Source organism: Anolis carolinensis, chromosome 1 (assembly GCF_035594765.1).
Source record: "Anolis carolinensis isolate JA03-04 chromosome 1, rAnoCar3.1.pri, whole genome shotgun sequence".
Taxonomy (NCBI): domain Eukaryota; kingdom Metazoa; phylum Chordata; class Lepidosauria; order Squamata; family Dactyloidae; genus Anolis; species Anolis carolinensis.
Genome location: NC_085841.1, coordinates 205,583,761 through 205,601,925, shown reverse-complemented (window position 1 = coordinate 205,601,925; position 18,165 = coordinate 205,583,761). Strand labels below are relative to the sequence as shown.

Genomic DNA, 18,165 nt, shown 5'->3' with positions numbered 1-18,165 from the left:
TAGGTATGTGTCTGCAGTCCTGTGTATGGCTCACTTACATGGTTTTGATTTACACTGCTTGCTTGCTTGTGTGGCGTATGCTAGGCTGAGCTATACACCACACCCCGTTGGCTTACTATGAAGTTTCTGTACAGTAAGGGGTCACTTCCTGCCACTCATCCACATGTCCACCCCATTTTGTGTGCAGCAGGTGGAATCCCAGAAGCATCTCATAGCCAGATGCAAAAGGATTACAGGAGCATGAAAGCCCTGGAGGATCCTGGTGGATCTCAGTACAGATAACATTTTTCAATCTGGGTAGGAGGGTGTAGGTAGACATTTCCGCAATCTTGCACACTTCTCACAAAATGGACGGCCATGCAGGGCATCTGATGCTATTCATTTAAGAGGGAGTTTGGGCACTACAGATATCCCAGTTCAAAGCTATCCCATTTCAGATACCCCAGTTCAAAGCAGATATTGTGAGCTTTTTTGCCTTGATATTCTGGGTTATATGGCCATGCGGAAGGGCCCCCAGAAACCTGGTACAAAGTATATCTACAATGCTAGAAAAAATTGCAGCTGGAAGGACTGAAATATCTGCACTGAATTTTAGAGGGAGGAACTCCAATATACACACTTGTAAGGGAAACTTACATGTGTATGTTCCAACAGGATGCCAGCAATTCTCAGCTAATGCAAGCTAGTTTGATTTCTAGGTGTTACTGTATTACCTTTTTGTGCCATACAGCAAGCAGCACTGCTCCTAATGTCCTGGATGCTCTTTTCAGGGTATGCCTGCTCAGGAATATTGGCTGGTGCCTTCCATGTTAGTAAAGTGGTGAATACTCTGGGTTTTAGTTTGAAGTTTAAAGGGGCTGTCTAAATGCTGAAACTATTTGTGGGACACCTCCTTAGAGGTTGGGAATAAAGGTCAGAACGAATTTATAAATCCCAGTGTTGCAATTTAGTGAGACAGCATGCTTTACATTTACAAGGGAGAGTCCTTTCTCAATAGCCAGAAAATAGTTGGATCTTCCTTCAGCACTCTGAATTGGGAAAAACAATAAAAGAATGGCATTGGTTGGTGACATATTTCCAGTCAAGTTCACCAGCAGAGGGTGATGTAAATGAGATCGCTATATGAAAAGGAACAACAGAAGTTGATTTTGGGACAGTGGGACAGTGAAATTCGAGAGTGAAAATTAAGTAATATTTAGAACTTGATTCCAGGCCATGATCTGACCACTAACATTTTAAAAAGAAACTTTCCAAGTTGTGTATCATATTAAGAATGTATGCATTCCTTCTAGGAACATCTAGCAGGGGTTCAGAATAATGATGGAAATCGCCACAGTGAATACTTCTAAGCATTCCCGACCAATGCCAACATCACTTGAAGATCTTAAATTAGGGAACATTGCAACTGCCTATTTATACTGAGCCAATACCCAATGTCAGCCAGCATATGTCCTAGGCCCCTTCCTCACAACTGAATAATATCCCACATTATCTGCTTGAACTGGAATATATGGCAGTGTGGACTCAGATATCCCAGTTCAAAGCAGATATTGTGGGATTTTCTGCCTTGATATTCTGGATTATATGGGGATGTGGAAAGGCTCCCAGAAACCTGGTACAGAGTATATCTGCAATGCTAGAGAAAATTGCAGCTGGAGGGACTGAAATACCAGCACTGAATTTCAATGTGCTAAATGGAAGCTACTGTGTGGCCTAAAGAAGGGTTGAAAAAATACTTCAAAAAATATTCATTCTCACCTAATGACAATTTTTTCTCTATGCACTTCAGCAAAAACAGGGCAAGAAAGTGAGGTTTTTTTTAAAAAAAAAACATTTCTGTAATCTGCGCAGAGTAGGAGAAATTATATGCAGAGGCCATTAAATGCTGCATTAATGCCTTTATAATTTGCATTGATTTAAGACATTTTATGTGGCTGCTATTGTGTTGTCTGTGCCAAGCCTGCAGTAGGATACATGTAAAAAAAGATATATTTTTAGCAAATTTACATGTTTGTATGGGATTTGCCATGAACTTTATAAAGTCTGGTTTTTGTACTGGTTTCCCTTCAATAAGTTTATGCTGAAGTGAATTTTAAAAATGCTTGCTTTTACAAATCGTATAGATACAAATAAATTGATTGTTTGCTTTGATTGTAGTCAGTATTGAAAGGAACCAATGTTTACTTTCTTCCACACCAACTGGAAGAAATTAAGATCTTGTGTTACTGCCACTGTCCCGATTCTCTCCTAGCATTATTAAATCTGCTTCATTCACTTCAAACAAGAGAGAGATCTCACTTACCGGAATATCTCTCGCTGAGATTTAATGTTCCAGTTGTAGTCACCTTTGTTGACAAGTTCAAAAAACTCAGCCCTCTTCCTACAACAAAACATACCAATGGAAGGAAATAGATTTTATTACTTGGGGGCAATGTCCTTTCCCAAAGTTGTTAAGTTCAGAAAGTACTGTATATTGGCCTGCAACACTCTATAATGAGCAAGATTCCAGCGAATGTACCTAAGTACCCCTAGGGACCAGCCTGCCTCTGCTCCAGACTATTCAAATTAAAAAATTATAATTGCAGGATGAGTTTTATGGCAGCCCATCAATTTCATAGTTCCCTGATTATATACTGACAACAAGGAAATAAATGATGGAACCTTATTACGTCTTTGAAAAAGAAAGGTGAAATGTATTTTAATAGATGTTAGAATTTTTTTAAATATGTAGGATTTTCAGCTTCTGATAATGTCACAGCCTCTCCTATGTCTTAGTCTTGTGCTAATTAATCACAGCCAATCAATTTTAGGTTGTGAAATATTCTACTTTTTCACTAGAAAAGTCACGTTAGGATGAACAAAATGTATCCTATTTAAAATCAATCACGTACCAAGTATTAGTTACAGAAAGTATTTTTGGTGTATTGAAGAGCCTTGAACTTATGCTACAATGATAAGGGTTCAAATCCCTGATTGAATGATCTCCAGCCAGCTTTTGTCTCTCATAGAATCATAGAGTTGGAAGAGACCTCATGGGCCAGCCAGTTCAACCCTCTGCCAAGAAGCAGGAAAATCGCATTCAAAGCACCCTCGACAGATGGCCATCCAGCCTCTGTTTAAAAGCCTCCAAAGAAGGAGCCTCTACTACACCCTGGAGCAGAGAGTTTCACTGCTGAACAGCTCTCATGGTTAAGAAGTTCTTTCTAATGTTCAGGTGGAATCTCCTTTCCTGTAGTTTAAAGCCATTGTTCTGTGTCCTAGTCTCCAGGGCTGCAGAAAACAAGCTTGCTCCCTCCTCCCTATGACATCCTTTCATATATTTATACATGACTCTCATCATGTTTCCTCTCAGCCTTCTCTTCTGCACATGAGGCTGCTCCTCATAGGGCTTGTTCTCTCACTTTAAGCTCCACAATGGATGGGAAGATGAATGGGGTAACCCTATGTATGCCACTCTGATTTCCTTTGTAGAAAGACAAGTGCAAATGAGACCATAAATAATAATATTTTTCTTGGAGTCCTTGGCATGCAAATTGTTTTGCAAGTCAAGGGTGGTAAGTTTTTTTTCTCCAATTTATAGTCAATTATACTTCTAGAAACAAAAAGGCAGATTGTGTCTCCAACATATTCTGAGAAATGGGTGCTTACTGAGAACAAAACATTAAGACTTTCCAATGATCTGCACTGAGAATGCCACATCACTGAAAATGTAGAAGTCCATCCAGTGAAACTCTATAGCAGTGGTTCTCAACCTGTGGGTCCTCAGGTGTTTTGACCTACAACTCCAAGAAATCCCAGCCAGTTTACCAGCTGTTAGGGTTTAAGAGGAACTTCCACCCCAAACAAATAGTAAACATATGCTATGAGACCATGCTGAAGAACATCTTTGGGGAGCTACCTCATAGAAATCAGCTGCCCCCCAGCCCATTTCCTACAGTGTAATGAAAGAATGTGATTTCCACCAATGACTGGCTTCCATGGGATGACTTCTGTAAACTTCCAAGAGATTGTTCTGAAAGTTGGTTTGTGATTTATTTTCTTTGTCTTCTGTTTCTCAGAATCTGTGACACCATTCCCTGAAATGCCTTTGCTTAACTTCCACCTGCATGAGTAATCCACCTAGGTAAGTATAAGCCATGGAGCTTGTGTGTGTGTTATCAATGTAGCCTAGGTATGGGCAAACTTTGGCCCTCTGGGTGGTGTTTTGGACTTCAACTCCCACAATTCCTAACAGCCTGAGGCTGTTAGGAATTGTGAGAGTTTAAGTCCAAAACACCCGAGGGCCAAAGTTTGCCCTATGGCTGGTGTAGCCTATAATAGAGGTAAATGACTTTCTAAGTTCATTTTGGGGACATTAAAACCAATTTACTATTTCTCCTCTAGTACTCATAATGGAATTTTCCAATTATTTAACATAAAGCTTCTAAATTAAATAGGGATGCTTCAGATAACACACATTTTGCTTTAAGCAGAGCACCGAAATGCTTGCATGTTACAGGAAGCTTCTAATACAATGCAAAGTCACACAGGCAGAAAGGAAAATTCATTTCTCTCATGCAGATTCATGGCATGATGGCCTAACAACCCCTCTGGGAATAAGTACTACAGTGATGACAATTTTAATGGCCTAGACTAGCTGGCACACAGGCTTTAAATCAATCTTATCTTTAACTGTTCGCAGGCAACTCCGCATTGCGTCAGCACTACACAAGGTGCTTTTGTGAGTGGCTCCTTGCTTCGTTTAAATAATAATACAAAACTACCACCAAATATACATTTCTCCAGAAAAGAGCATCACTTTCAAAAAAAATTCTCCTTCCTTATTGTTTAGCCTCCTTTTAGCAATAGATAACAATTAACAAGGAAATAAAATCTTCAGCGGTGACCAAAATGTGACCTTCTCACACCCACCAGGAGCAATGTGTTACATCGTAAAATGCAGGCAGGTTCACTGTCACTCATTTCAATTCTATGCAGTTGCTGCCAAAACCCCATATGCATCTGCATGGTACCTCTGAGTGTAAATGTTAGGCTTCAAAGGCGCAAATAGAAAAGGTCAGATACTAAAGAAATCATAAACATATTAACAGGAATGTTGAGAGAAGATGGCTGCATCATAATTTATCACATGCTAATGGCAAAGAAGAACCCTTCTTTGTGATAAATTATGATACAGGTACAGACAGGCTAGTCCAAAACACCTTCTTTCCCACAGTGACCACTCATCTGCCTCTGAAAAGGCAATAAATAAGTCATAAAGGTTAGAAACTCTGACCCCACCCTAATTATCTTCTAACCCTCAAGATTTTGTGTCCTACTGTCTGTGAATATGGAGGTCTCATTTATTTAACTCAGGCCCAGGAGTCATAGCACATATCCTGTCTTCCTATATCTCTGAAAGTCATCTAAGTTTATGCCAACAACTTAAACAAAGAAACAGCTTCCTAAGATCTACAGAGATACTAGTAAAAACACCTCAGCAAGTGAGAATCCAAAAATGGCAGGTAAAAACCCGGAACCTCAATCAGTGGCTGAGACCGGATGAGAAACTCTCTCCTGGGCACACAGAAGACTGAGCGACTTGGAAGATGCTGAACAGACTGTGCTTTGGCACCATGAGATGCAGAGCCAGTCTTAACAAATGGGGCTACAAAGTGGAGTCCATGACATGTGAGTGTGGAGAAGACCAAACAGACCACTTACTACAGTGCAGCCTGAGCACATGCACAATGGAGGACCTTCTTACAGTGAATCCAGAGGCACTTGAAGTGGCCAGCTTCTGGTCAAAGAAAATTTAGTATAATGCCAAGTGTTTAACTTTGTTTGTGGTTTTTTATACATTATAACTGTATTCTCAATTTGCTTCTGACATGATAAACAAATCTAAATGTATAGCCACTTCAGACCCTCTGTTCTAGTTCCATGTACATAGACATCACCTGGTTACTCTCCAAGTGAAAATTAGAAAGGGTGCTTCTATCTTTAAGGGCAGCGTAAATAAAAGGTTAAGACCTGACATGATAGACATTTCTGTAAATATTTGAAAGGGGGTCACATTGAGGACTAAGCAGGCTTATTTTCTGCTGCTCTAAAGACTAGGCTTGGGCATAGAATAATGCAAGAAACTGCAAGAAAAGAAATTCTGAATATTAGGGCTGGATCTACACTGCCATACAATGCAGTTTCAGAATGCAAGTTAACTGCATTGCTAGATTATATGAGTCCACATTGCTATATAATCCAGTTCAATGTGGTTAATCTGCATTCTGAAACTGTATTAAATGGCAGTGTAGATCCAACCGAGGAAGAACTTCTTGACAGTAAGAGCTATTTGACAGTGGAATATGTTGACTTTAGATACTGGATGCCCATCTGTCAGGAGTGCTTTGATGTGTGCTCTCTTTGGAAGGGGGTTGGAGTGGATGGCCCTTGGGGATCTCTTCCAACTCTATGGTTCAATGATTTTATGAGGGAATTTCAGCAGGTATCACTCATCGCTCAACTAGGCAATAAGCAATAACTGCTGAAATTTCCTCTCCTACAACTATTAAAAGTTCTCTTCAATGTTTATCGTATTAACCCTACATTCAGGTAGTGTCAATGCTTGCCACTCTTCACCACATATTGTTGTGTTGTTTTGTTTTTATCAACGACAGGACAGGCCAGCATGAAAAAGGATTTATTCTTAAACAAGGAGCACACTCTGTGAAGAAGAATTACACCCAGGAGCACATACTAGCCTTGGCCAACTGCTTCAGTCACAGTATCCCTGCAAACATCTAATCTACCCAGATATAGCATCATTCCAGAACACTATGAGGAATTAAGATACTGTTACCCAGTGTGGATTCAAACTTCTGCTGCTTCCAATTGCTGACCCCACAACTAAAGGCCACTGAGATAAAAAGGATCCACAAAGAGAATAGGTTGCTGAGGGTTTGTGGCCAAAGGTCTGGAACCAAGCCTTGCTCTATCTGACTATTTTCTATATTTTAGTGGAGGTTAGATGTACAAAAACACTGCTTGTGGTAAAGGGAATCCTGAACACATTTAATTATACCTGTTGAAAAATATTGTTAGTGATGGTATCAGGTCAGGAGAGCAAGAGGGTGTCTGTGGTCTGTGATGGCTATTTCACACATAGACGTTTGTCCCCAGTCCCACCGTAAAAAATGGAAATGGAACTAGCACAGCATAACAAGGAGAAGCAATTAAAACTAGTCCATTTGAAATGCTAGTCTTCTGTTAATAGGAAGTTTTCAAACTGACAAATTAAGCATGTATTTAAAAAGAAAAAGAAAATAGCTATATATAATGTGTGCAAAACTTCCACAAAGCCTAAAATGCCAGAAGCACTAGAGTAAATAACTCAAATGATAATTAAATACTAACTTCTAGTAATATGTGCCCTCTGCCCTTGCTGGCATTTAAAAGGTCATTAGGGGTTGGAGCTCTTTCGGATTTTCATTTGTCAAATTCAGAAAATGCCAATACCTACTCAAAATAGAGAGTGAGGTCTGTTGCCAATATTGACTTCTTCAGGAGCTGCATAAGGTCACTGTAATCCTTGGAGGACAAGTTAGCAAAGATGTTGTGACCCTATAATGAAAGAGATAGAAAAGCTAAATAGCTCAGAATCAATATGGGGTTTTTGAAAGGTTTCCCAATAACTTTGCAAAGTGTGTCATCATTACAACGAATCCTTCTTTTATTCATATAGTGAAATCATGACAAAAACATTTCCATCAGCCAATGCAATTAAGATGTTTTCCTGGATTTTTCACCCAGACCAAAATTATGGGCAATAAAATAAAAATATTACACTCATAAATATGCCGCATGCAACTGATGAACAACATAACTCAAATGCATTTGAAAGGATACTTTGAAATCTTTGGCTTATTCTGTAACAGAGTCACGTCTCTTGGGTGGATACTTTACTTGATTGTCATTAGGCTGCCAGTCCAAAGCTATACATGCACATGGATGTAAGTTTCAATTTCAGTGAAATCTATTTCCCCGATATATTTGCCAAGGATTGCATTATACATTTCTTTAGGGCTTAGTTTTCTTCCTTTGTGCTTCTCTTTGACTATCTGAAACCAGCATGAACCAAGAGCAACAGAGGAGTAACTATGCTTATCTATTCCTGTCTAGTCTCTTGGGTGGCTTACCCATAAGGGCCATATTCATGGACAAAGATCCCAGATTTCCTATTCAAGCAGATAATATTGTGTGCAAGTTGGCACCATTTTACTACTACAAGTAAGGAGAAGCTGGGACCATTATACAAAAGATCGCACTGGAAAGAAATCTGAATGCAAGGCATGCATTGAGTCTCGTCATACTCAAAGGTTCCTACAGTTTTTTTCCTGCCGATACAATAACAATTCAGATTGAAAGGATTCCAAAATAAAAATCTTAATTTGGCACCTACAGAAACATGCACTTAGTTGCCATGCTTCTCTACCTTTAGCTGATTGAAGCAAACGGCAACATCTCATATTGTGCCATGGTGGCTCATTGGAAAATGTAGAAGGTTGTCAACAAACATAAAAGTCCTATTTTATTTGTGCACCTTTTAGGTATGGGCCTTTTGATCAAGAGGAATATGTGAAGATTGAAACTAATTCAAAAATTATGACCAGGGTATACAGTTGTAATTCTGTATGGTAAATGCAAATAATTGTTTTGTAATAGGAATGGAGAAGAACTAAATCTAAACCCTAACCCTAAAATAAACCAAAATAATGACCAGTCAATATTTTTAAGCAATCTAAAATATATGGCAAAATTAAACAAAATGTATAAAAAAATAACATAATGTTTGGTGTTTTTTTTAAAATCGTGTCAGAAGCTAAGATACTGCAAGTCGCTTCTAGTGTGAGGGAATCGTCTGTCTGCAAGGGCATTACCCAGGAGATGCCCTGATGTGTTACCATCCTGCTGGGAGGTCTCTCTCATATCCCCACATCGGAAGCTAGGGCTGACAGACAGGAGCTCACCTGGTCTCGTGGATTTGAATTGTCAACCTTCAAGTCAGCAGTTCCGCCAGCACAAGAGTTTAACACATTGTGCCACCATGGTCCCTAATGTTTGATGTTTATTTGCTGGTTTTAGCAGAAAAATAAGACAATGCTTTCCTTCCTTCTTTTCTTTCACAGAGATTCTGATTTATTTTTTCCCCTCTCCCCTCCCTCCCCTTCCTTCCTTTCTTTCCAGTATAAAACGATGTTTAGTGCTAAGGAAGCAGGATGTTAGAGAAAGAATGCCAACCACCAGTTTACCACCTGAAATAAAGATAATTGCATCTTCTGGCTTCTTGATCTTATTTACAATGAATACCAAGATGAATGTGGGGAAAATTTGTCTTAGGATTTACATTAACTAAGGCAAAGGAAATGCCAAGCTGTATTCTAGGAAGCTGTGTTTATTTATTATGCATTAAATGTACCAGAATATTGCAGTTCTAATATTTTAAGTAGCAAAGATCCAAACTTCTTAAAACACATTCATAATGCTTCAATGCAATGAGCTCATATCATACATGTCATTTCACAAAATCCAACAATATATTTGTCAAAGAAATCTAGAATTCAGAATCCTTTCCCTACAGGCCAGCAGGGTGCTATCATTTAATTTTCCTATATAACAAATAATAGATGTGCTTTAATTCTTTATTTCAGAGTGGTTTGAGATGAGGCTTTCATTATACTATGGCCCTGGGTCAGTCACAGAATTTTACTGAAAGTAAGATCATTCTCTACTTGTACCCCATTTTCCTCACCCTATTACTTTCTTTCATCTTTTTGTTGAAAATTTTGTTAACAAGTAATGAAGAGAAAAGGCACATCACATATTGAATATCAATACACTTTTGGATCCAAAATCCACCAGACAGCATGGCCAGATTCTGAGGGTGTCATTAAAAATGTATCTTTTCTTAGCTGCAGCTGGCATGCTATTAGACAGCAACATGTAAGTTAGATTCAAGACAATGTAACTGTTCCCTATTCATATTTATAACTGTGGTACCTTTGCCGCAATTGTAAATGTGACTGAAACCTGAGCAAGGCATTGCAGGATGATGATGATGGGCTGGTCAAGTCATCCTGCAGTACCCCACTCACTTATGCTGCAAGGAGCCCCCAATGGCACAGTGGGTTAAACCCTTGCGCTGGCAGGACTGATGACTTGAATGTTGGGTTGCTGAAGGTTGCTGGTTCGAATCCAACCCAGGGGGAGTGCGGATGAGCTCCCTCTATCAGCTTCAGCTCCATGCGGGGACATGAGAAAAGCCTCCCACAAGGATGGTAAAACATCAAAACATCCGGGCGTCCCCTGGGCAACGTCCTTGCAGATGGCCAATTATCTCACACCAGAAGTGACTTGCAGTTTCTCAAGTCGCTCCTGACATTAAAAAAAAACAACTTATGCTGAAAAACTGTTGCTCCAGACAACTGACTGGAGAGCAGAAGATGGGGCATAGCTTCTATATTATATCAGTGCCTCTGTTGTAGAACATGGCTGTCTCCTTACTATTATGAAGAACTCATTGTAGGGAAACATTGTAAGTTATTAATATTAACAAATGAAGAGACCAAACATTATTTTGGCTCTGTACCTCACTCTGAATAATCATGACTGCATGATTAAAATGATGGTGCTCCAGAGTAGCAGAAGTCCCGTAGAGCTGAGCCAAAGCAGATCCGATCCTTAAAAAAAGAAAAAGAAAAATGCAAAAGAGATAAAGGATTAGTACAAATTCTTCTAGTATATGCTCCTGAGATGTTTTGAATAATCAAATAAATGCTGTTCGACGATGGCAGATAGTATCAACTGTAAATGTGGGAAGCGGGAAAGGAAAGCACTGCAGGGAAAGTAGAGGCAACAATGGATAATATAATATTGCTTTGGCTCCCATCCTCCTTTGTAATACAATTCCTTATCAATGGACTTTCAGCCGAACTGTATAACCTCTTTGGTCTCCTCAAGGCAGCCAGGGCTCTCTATAAAAAAATCAGGCAAATCTGTTGCATACTTCAGTGATTGCTCCCACCGCCTTCATTCAGTGATGCTGTAACCATTCCAGGTTGTGCTTTCCACCAGAAGGTGTGGTTAAGTGTAGTGCTGGCAGGACTTCCCTATGTCCCTGTCTTCCCCCATGCAGAATGTCATCATCACAGATTATCTAGAGATACTGAGCTGAGCTGAAGCATGCTGAAGAGAGACACCACCCAACTGTATAAGAATATCCCAAGATTCAAAAAAATAAAGAAGCATCTCCTGCCCTGGGTTTTAGTATAAAACTACCCCACAGCAATCTTTAATCAACACAATGCAGTAGAATCAGGGGCAAGGAAAAAACGAATAGGAAACACTGTTCCCCAGAGAAACAGAATGGTGCTGACTTAGCACAGCAATTTCAAGGAGCTGTGCTCTCTTGATCCTTCATCAGGCAGTACTGTAGTACTTGGAAAGTAAAGCGAGAAATCAGAGGGTAACGTTAGGCTCAATTTTAGGAATCAGCTCATAAGAATAAAATCACAGCCTTTGTTAAGGAGAAGATAACATCTGTTACCAAAGCATGTAGCATGCTGTGCCACAATGTCCTTTTTGTTCAGCCCCTTCTGTGATTCTATGACATGATAAAAATATGGTGTTTTCAATCCACATGCACAATGGCAAACAAGAAATCATGACCACAGGCTGTTGAGTTTCCTCTGTAAAATGTCTGTCTGTCTGTCTGTCTGTCTATCTATCTATCTCTCCATCCATCCATCCCCACCTACAAACACATCAACCATCATCACACCACCACCCCATCAGAAAAACAGCAGAGGCTTGAAAAGGTTTCTATTTTTTTAATCCAAGTTACTTGAGTTTTAATTTATGAATGTATAATGTGTCAGAACTAGTATCATTTCATGTCCAACATTTGCAAAATGGCAGGATGAGGATCTATTCTGAGATGGCCACACAGACTGGACAACTGCTATGTTGAATTTACATAGCTTTTAAAAGTGGCAACTATGTGCACACTCGCTTAGGTGCAAGCCACAGTGAGTGAACACTAGAGGACTTCCTTCTGAGGCCCCTCCCACACTGCCCCTATATCCCAGGATCTAATCCCAATTATCTTCTTACCCCAGATTATCTGACAGTGGAGACTTATATAATCCAGTTTAAGGCAGATAATCCTAGATTAGATCCTGGGATATCATATAGGGCAATGTAGAAGAGGGCTGAGTAGATGGTTGTACGAGTACTACAGAGCTCCATTTCGTACACCACTTCATTGTTTTATCAATGTTCCACCTACCAGGGTCCACACCAGACTAAATCTTCCTTTAAACCTTTCCAGTACAAGTGTTGGTACTGAGTCACTGGCATTAAAAGGAAAGCTATTAAGGTAAAAAAAAAAAAGATACTGTATATCTTCAAGTAAGGCTCTTTCTAATAAATGCCCCTAATCTAACATTTCTAGACTAGCTGTTCTCAAAACCTGTGGAACACAGGTTGAAAAAAGAAATACAAATTGTACTAATTCATAATTCATAGCATTCCTACGATTATCCTTAATAATGAAATTATCATTTTGTTTTCCTTGTGTTTACGTCCAAGAATACTTTTATACTTTTAAATGTACAGTCAATGGTAAATACAACACCACAATAGCTGTAAACACATAAATGTCCTCTGAAAAAGTGACCTTTATGTTCCTCTCAAAGGAGGACAGAGCAGCTGCTCTTTTACATTAACCAGGGATAAGACCAATATTCTGCTTTGTGTAAAAAGAATATGAGTGTACAAGCCAAGAAGAACCCTGTTTCTGGAAACACCTGCTTCTCTTTTAAATGCAATGGGTTATATACCCTTAATACTGCCTGAATATTCAGAGCCAAAGTCCCAAGAATGACAGATGGCAAATATTTAATGATCTCCATTTTGGCATGTGAAGATATGTAGATGAAGGAGAAACTCCAACCAACTGAACATTCAGATTTTGTTTCCTGATTTTATATCACACAGTTATTCATACAGGGCAGGCCAAGTTAACAGCATGAAATAAAATGTGATTTAAAGGGAATTTAAATTTATGGAGCTCTTTTTTGGTAGTGGTGGGGTAATCAAGAATTGTTAAGATAGATGGTCTCCCTTAAAAGCAAGCCTAAGTATACTTTGCTGTGTACAGCATTTTGAAATTAATGCTTCCTTCTGTAGCCCTTCACACTTCATATGTAAGGAAAACAGACTAATAAAAATTAAGGAGCATACTTGGCTTGAAAGGCATTGTTGGTCCCCCTGTGATCAAGGTCATGACATAAACATCCCACAATCAAGGCTAAAATTTCGATTTCTGTCAGAATCTCCTGAAATCCTGCAGTCTGGAAAAAAGAGAACAAAAACAAATAATATTGATGGAGTGAATATTCATGGCAATCAGTGATCTTGTTACATATTAGATCAATAGAAAGTTTATGTTAAATAGGAACGAGAACAGAACTCAGCCACTGTTAAGCTTGTTCCACCAATTGAAGTTTCTTATCATAAGTGCAACAATAACTCCAGTGAGAAATATACGTCATAAGTTGTGTGTGGAGAGCGTTGTTGGGTTCAGGACCCGCATCACAATATTGCCATATTGCAATTTAAAAATTCATTTTCCCCCAGATAAGAGTGCTGTGGAAGCCAATTGGCCAAGGTTTGCAATAGTCATTTGGTCTCACATTGGTGCCTGAGCCCTGGAAGAGGACACTTTCCATCTGGTATGGCCATGTATCACACAGATATCACATTAAGGGTGTCATAATGAAAGCAGCAACAGAAAGAGTCTTGATAACAGAAACTGAATTTGACATCCTCTATATGCCATATTCAGTAACCAGCATCTCCCTGCTGAGTATCAATAGTATAGACACAGAGAGACACAGGAACAAAAAGAGTCTTTTCCTTCCTCCAAAAATGGGCCAAGAAGCACCAGGATCAACCTCAGGCATATGATATTTGTATTTCACAAAATGGTAATGTTTTCTTCCTAGCATTTCTTATTTATATTTGTCAGTCAAAACCTTGAAATCAATTTAACAAATTAGGCTTTAACTTAATGTTAAAGAAGGACTGTGACACGATTTCTCAGTTTAATAAGGAATATTCTATACAGTCTTGTAAGAAATATTTCATATACAAAGTCAGCCCACACACACACATCAGTGCATACTAGAAAATAAAACTGCATGTAAGCTATTGCATAGTAAAATGGTATAACTGAGTTGAATAAGACAATCTTATTGCAAATAAAGCTTCTTATTAAAGTGGATATGGTATTTGAGTTTTAAGAGATATGTTCTACATAGTAGCATACCAACCAAGTTTTTCACATGTTGTGTCACAGCTAAACAAATACATTGCCAAAACAATAACCCAAATAATAAATGTCAGTGTCATTAGTTAATATTGCAAAGACATAAACACCAAATACAAAATAGCATTACAAAAATGTCACTTGCAGTGTAAATATAGCAACAGTAGGAAAGTTTTTTGTTTTGGAAAGAAGACACAAGAGATAGGATTTATCTTTCCCTTGCATTCAAAATTTCAGTGTGTAAAGGAAAAATGCATAGCATATGATGATACTGGACTAGAATTTATTTTTCCCAGAAAAATAAATGACTCTAACTCACAAGAGTCAGAATCTAAAGAGAGTTATGAAGGATAAGGAAATTAATTGTATCATACTTAATCTGCTTTTATGTATTTTGTTATTAGCAAAAGGAAATTCAATTCAATTATTTGTAATATTTATTTGTTGTGAAAGAAAAAGAAAAAAGGCAAGAGGGGAAAAGTATTTGAACAAATACAACTGATTAAAAATATGCAGGTTTGATCTTGACATTGACCCGACAGTCAAAACTCCTTACTCACAAGAGTAGTTTCATTATAATCAATGAGAGGAGTTGGGCGAGTTAAAATGATGGATGTCCAGGTTGCAGCACCAGGTCTGTTGCTCTCAAAGGCCAAGCATAGCAGAGTAACTGTATAAATGATTAAACATACAAAAGGACTGCCGAGCTGTGGGGTTATTTTAAAGCTTTCATGCTGCACTGATGGTATGAGTCACATACTAGGATATTCAAAGCACAGGAACCCCATTTAGGTGAAAAGACTCCATTTGGAAATTGTGTGCAACTGTTCCTTCTTCCTAGAATTATCTAAGGCTCCTTTAGATGCCAAAAATGGATTATTAGTGATTATGTTTTAGCTTACGATCTGTTACAGTTTGTGGTATGTACACATTCATGGGATTGGTTTAATGCAGATAGGCATAATGTTAAAAGCCCAAACAACAAATTATCTTAAATGGAACAACGCTATAACATTTTCTTTCAACACAGCAGTAACTTCAGATAAAAATTTGGAAATACAGTTTAGGCATCCAAAGATGGCAAGCAAAGACACCAAGGGAATGTGAACACAGCAAATATAAGAGTTCTACATGTCTCACTCTCTGCAATGCTAGAAATCTGGGGGCTACAGAGAAAATCATGGTAATTGTGCGGGGAGGTGACAGAGCTCTTTCTGGGGGATAGTGCTTCATTTTGCTCTCTGTGTAGCTAAAACGGTGTCCTCACTGCATGTAATGACATATTCCACCCACTCTTAGGTTATTGTTCATGAAATTATCATCCAGCACCTTTGAGAAGACTTCACTTTTGGCATTACATTGCTCCAGCACAGGGACCAACTGGGCCACAGAACAGGGATTCAATTATACTGAGGTCAAAACAGACTAGCAGAGGTCCAAGCTGCTCATCTGACTCCACACATCTGTAAGATCTCATCCCTGCTTGGTCTGCATCCTTTTCATCCCACCTCACTCCTAGGCACACAGAAGACTTGGCAACTTGGAAGGCGCTGAACAGACTGCACTCTGGGGTCATGAGATGCAGAGATAAACTTAAAAAATGGGGCTACAAAGTGGAGTCCACGACATACGAGTGTAGAGAAGAGCAAACCACAGGCCACTTACTACAATGCAGCCTGAGCCCTGCACAATGGAGGCCCTTCTCACAGCGAGACCAGAGGCACTCCAAGTGGCCAGCTTCTGGTCAAAAGACATTTAGCATAATGCCAGGTTTAAAAGCTTTGCCTGTGGTTTCTTTTAATACATTATAATTTTATTCTCAATTTGCTTCTGACACAATAAATAAACAAACAAACAAATCTTTAATTCTCAGGTTTAGGCCTGAAATTTCAGGCTTGGGATATCCCTATTTAGAACAGGCACTACCACCTAGTGGGGCTCCTGGTGGCACAGTGTGTTAAAGCGCTGAACTTCTGAACTTGCAGACCAAAAGGTCCCAAGTTCAAATCCCGGGAGCGGAATGAACGCCCGCTGTTAGCCCCAGCTCCTGCCAACCTAGCAGTTCGAAAACATGCAAATGTGAGTAGATCAATAGGTACCGCTCCGGCGGGAAAGTAACGGCACTCCATGCAGTCATGCTGGCCACATGACCTTGGAGGTGTCTAGGGACAACGCCGGCTCTTCTTCTTAGAAATGGAGATGAGCACCAACCCCCAGAGTTGGTCACGACTGGACTTAACGTCAGGGGAAACCTTTACCTTTACCTTACTACCACCTCAGCCACTAAGCTTGCAATGCCCTCTGTGTGAATCCAAACCACACGTATTTGTGTGTTTCATCCTACTTTCCTGGCATGATATCCCTCTCTCTTTTTCACCACTTGGACAGCAATAAGGTCAAAGCGAAGGCCATGTTTTCTGTCACAGGGCATTCAGATGTACTTTTAAAAATAACTAATGGTGACAGTTTAAACTACCTTTAACAAGAGGAAGTGAGAGTGAGTATTCTGGGACAACATAATCAAGGAAACAAATAAGATGTTGAGCAGAAAAATCCATGGATGTGTCTGCTGGGCTTATTTAAGGAAGGCGCCTATTGGGATGATAAAGAAATATGCCAATATTCTTGCGGATGCAGGAGTAACAATTGCCAGACTTGGGAAGGGGAAAGGGCGCTAACCAAAAAAAGGTTTGGAGAGATAAACAAATGGACTATGTGGAAGTGGCCAAGTTATCCAATAATTTGGTGGGCAAAAACAATAACGAGTTCTTAAAGAGATTGAAATGGGCCATGGCATATCTGGAAGGAGAGTCAAGGAAGTGAACTGTAAATAGCTACAGGAGGAATATTAAGCATGTTAGAAGGGTAAATAAGAATTATTATAGGCATCATAGTAACTAAGGTTGGAAGTCAAGGTGGTGGGTGCACAGGTGAGTAGGATAGGGGTAAACTTTGTGTAGGATGTGGGCAAGACGATTCTCTTAAATGTGGGACTGTGTGTAAAATGTGTACTGTGTGTATTTATCACGTTTGTAAATTTTAATATTTTTTTTACAACGAGGAAGTGTAAGTTCAAAGAAATGAGTTTAGAAGTAAATTTCTAAGCTCTCAAACTGTAAATTTAGATTTGTGTGTCAAACATTATAATTCTGTACAGAATTGGACTAGATAATATTCAAGACCACTTCCAAACAACAGTCTAGTATTTGTATAATATATACAATTCACATCATTTTTTCATTAATCCATTGCTTTCTATAAACACCAAGATGAGTTTTCATACCCAGGCTCTTTACTATGTACTAGCAGAAATAAGAAGAACAATTTTAACCCTAAAAAAGAAGCCTGCCTCCTTTAATATAACAACATCTATCAACACTGTTTTTTTAAAATCTAACCATACCAAATACCAGAAATTTCATTCACAAACACAGAATATCCACATTTTAAGAAGTGTATAGGAACCAAAGGAATTGTCAATATGTTTACTGTAATATCCACTCATAAAAGTGTGAAACTGCTTCTGTCTGATATAGCCTCAATGCTTGTTGTAAAATCTAAGATAATCATATTTTTATCCCTCCTTTCCTAACCCGCATTACCAGTAAAATATGCAAAATGATAACAACCCATAAGAAGTTACATAAAATTTAGGAACAAATAGATAAAATAACAAAATATGTACCTATATTTCAAGGTGTCTTTACATAAGTATCTATAGTTTTAGAGTTCAATGGCAACATCATTATCTGAGTAATATCACACCAAGGAACGATTTAATGGTATGGCCATTTATAAGC

The 18,165-nt window shown here is 38.9% G+C and overlaps 1 protein-coding gene and 1 long non-coding RNA gene across 4 annotated transcripts in view; one reads left to right on the top strand and one right to left on the bottom strand.

The window, feature by feature from the left end:
• pde11a (phosphodiesterase 11A) overlaps positions 1 to 18,165 on the bottom strand; it is a 240,910-nt gene that overhangs the window by 31,404 nt on the left and 191,341 nt on the right. For all 3 annotated transcript variants that reach the window (XR_010002350.1, XR_010002351.1, XM_062969150.1), the window contains 4 exons: positions 13,279 to 13,388; positions 10,625 to 10,715; positions 7,499 to 7,599; positions 2,303 to 2,380 (listed from right to left, as the gene is read on the bottom strand). Coding sequence is in view for 1 of the 3 variants with exons in the window: in XM_062969150.1 (XP_062825220.1) it covers positions 2,303 to 2,380; positions 7,499 to 7,599; positions 10,625 to 10,715; positions 13,279 to 13,388 (380 nt within the window). In the remaining 2 variants the exon portion in view is untranslated. The remainder of the gene's footprint in view (positions 1 to 2,302; positions 2,381 to 7,498; positions 7,600 to 10,624; positions 10,716 to 13,278; positions 13,389 to 18,165) is intronic.
• Positions 2,087 to 7,501, top strand: LOC134295718 (uncharacterized). Its single transcript, XR_010002353.1, has 3 exons — positions 2,087 to 3,214; positions 4,059 to 4,123; positions 6,657 to 7,501. It is a non-coding gene; the product is annotated as an uncharacterized LOC134295718 (long non-coding RNA).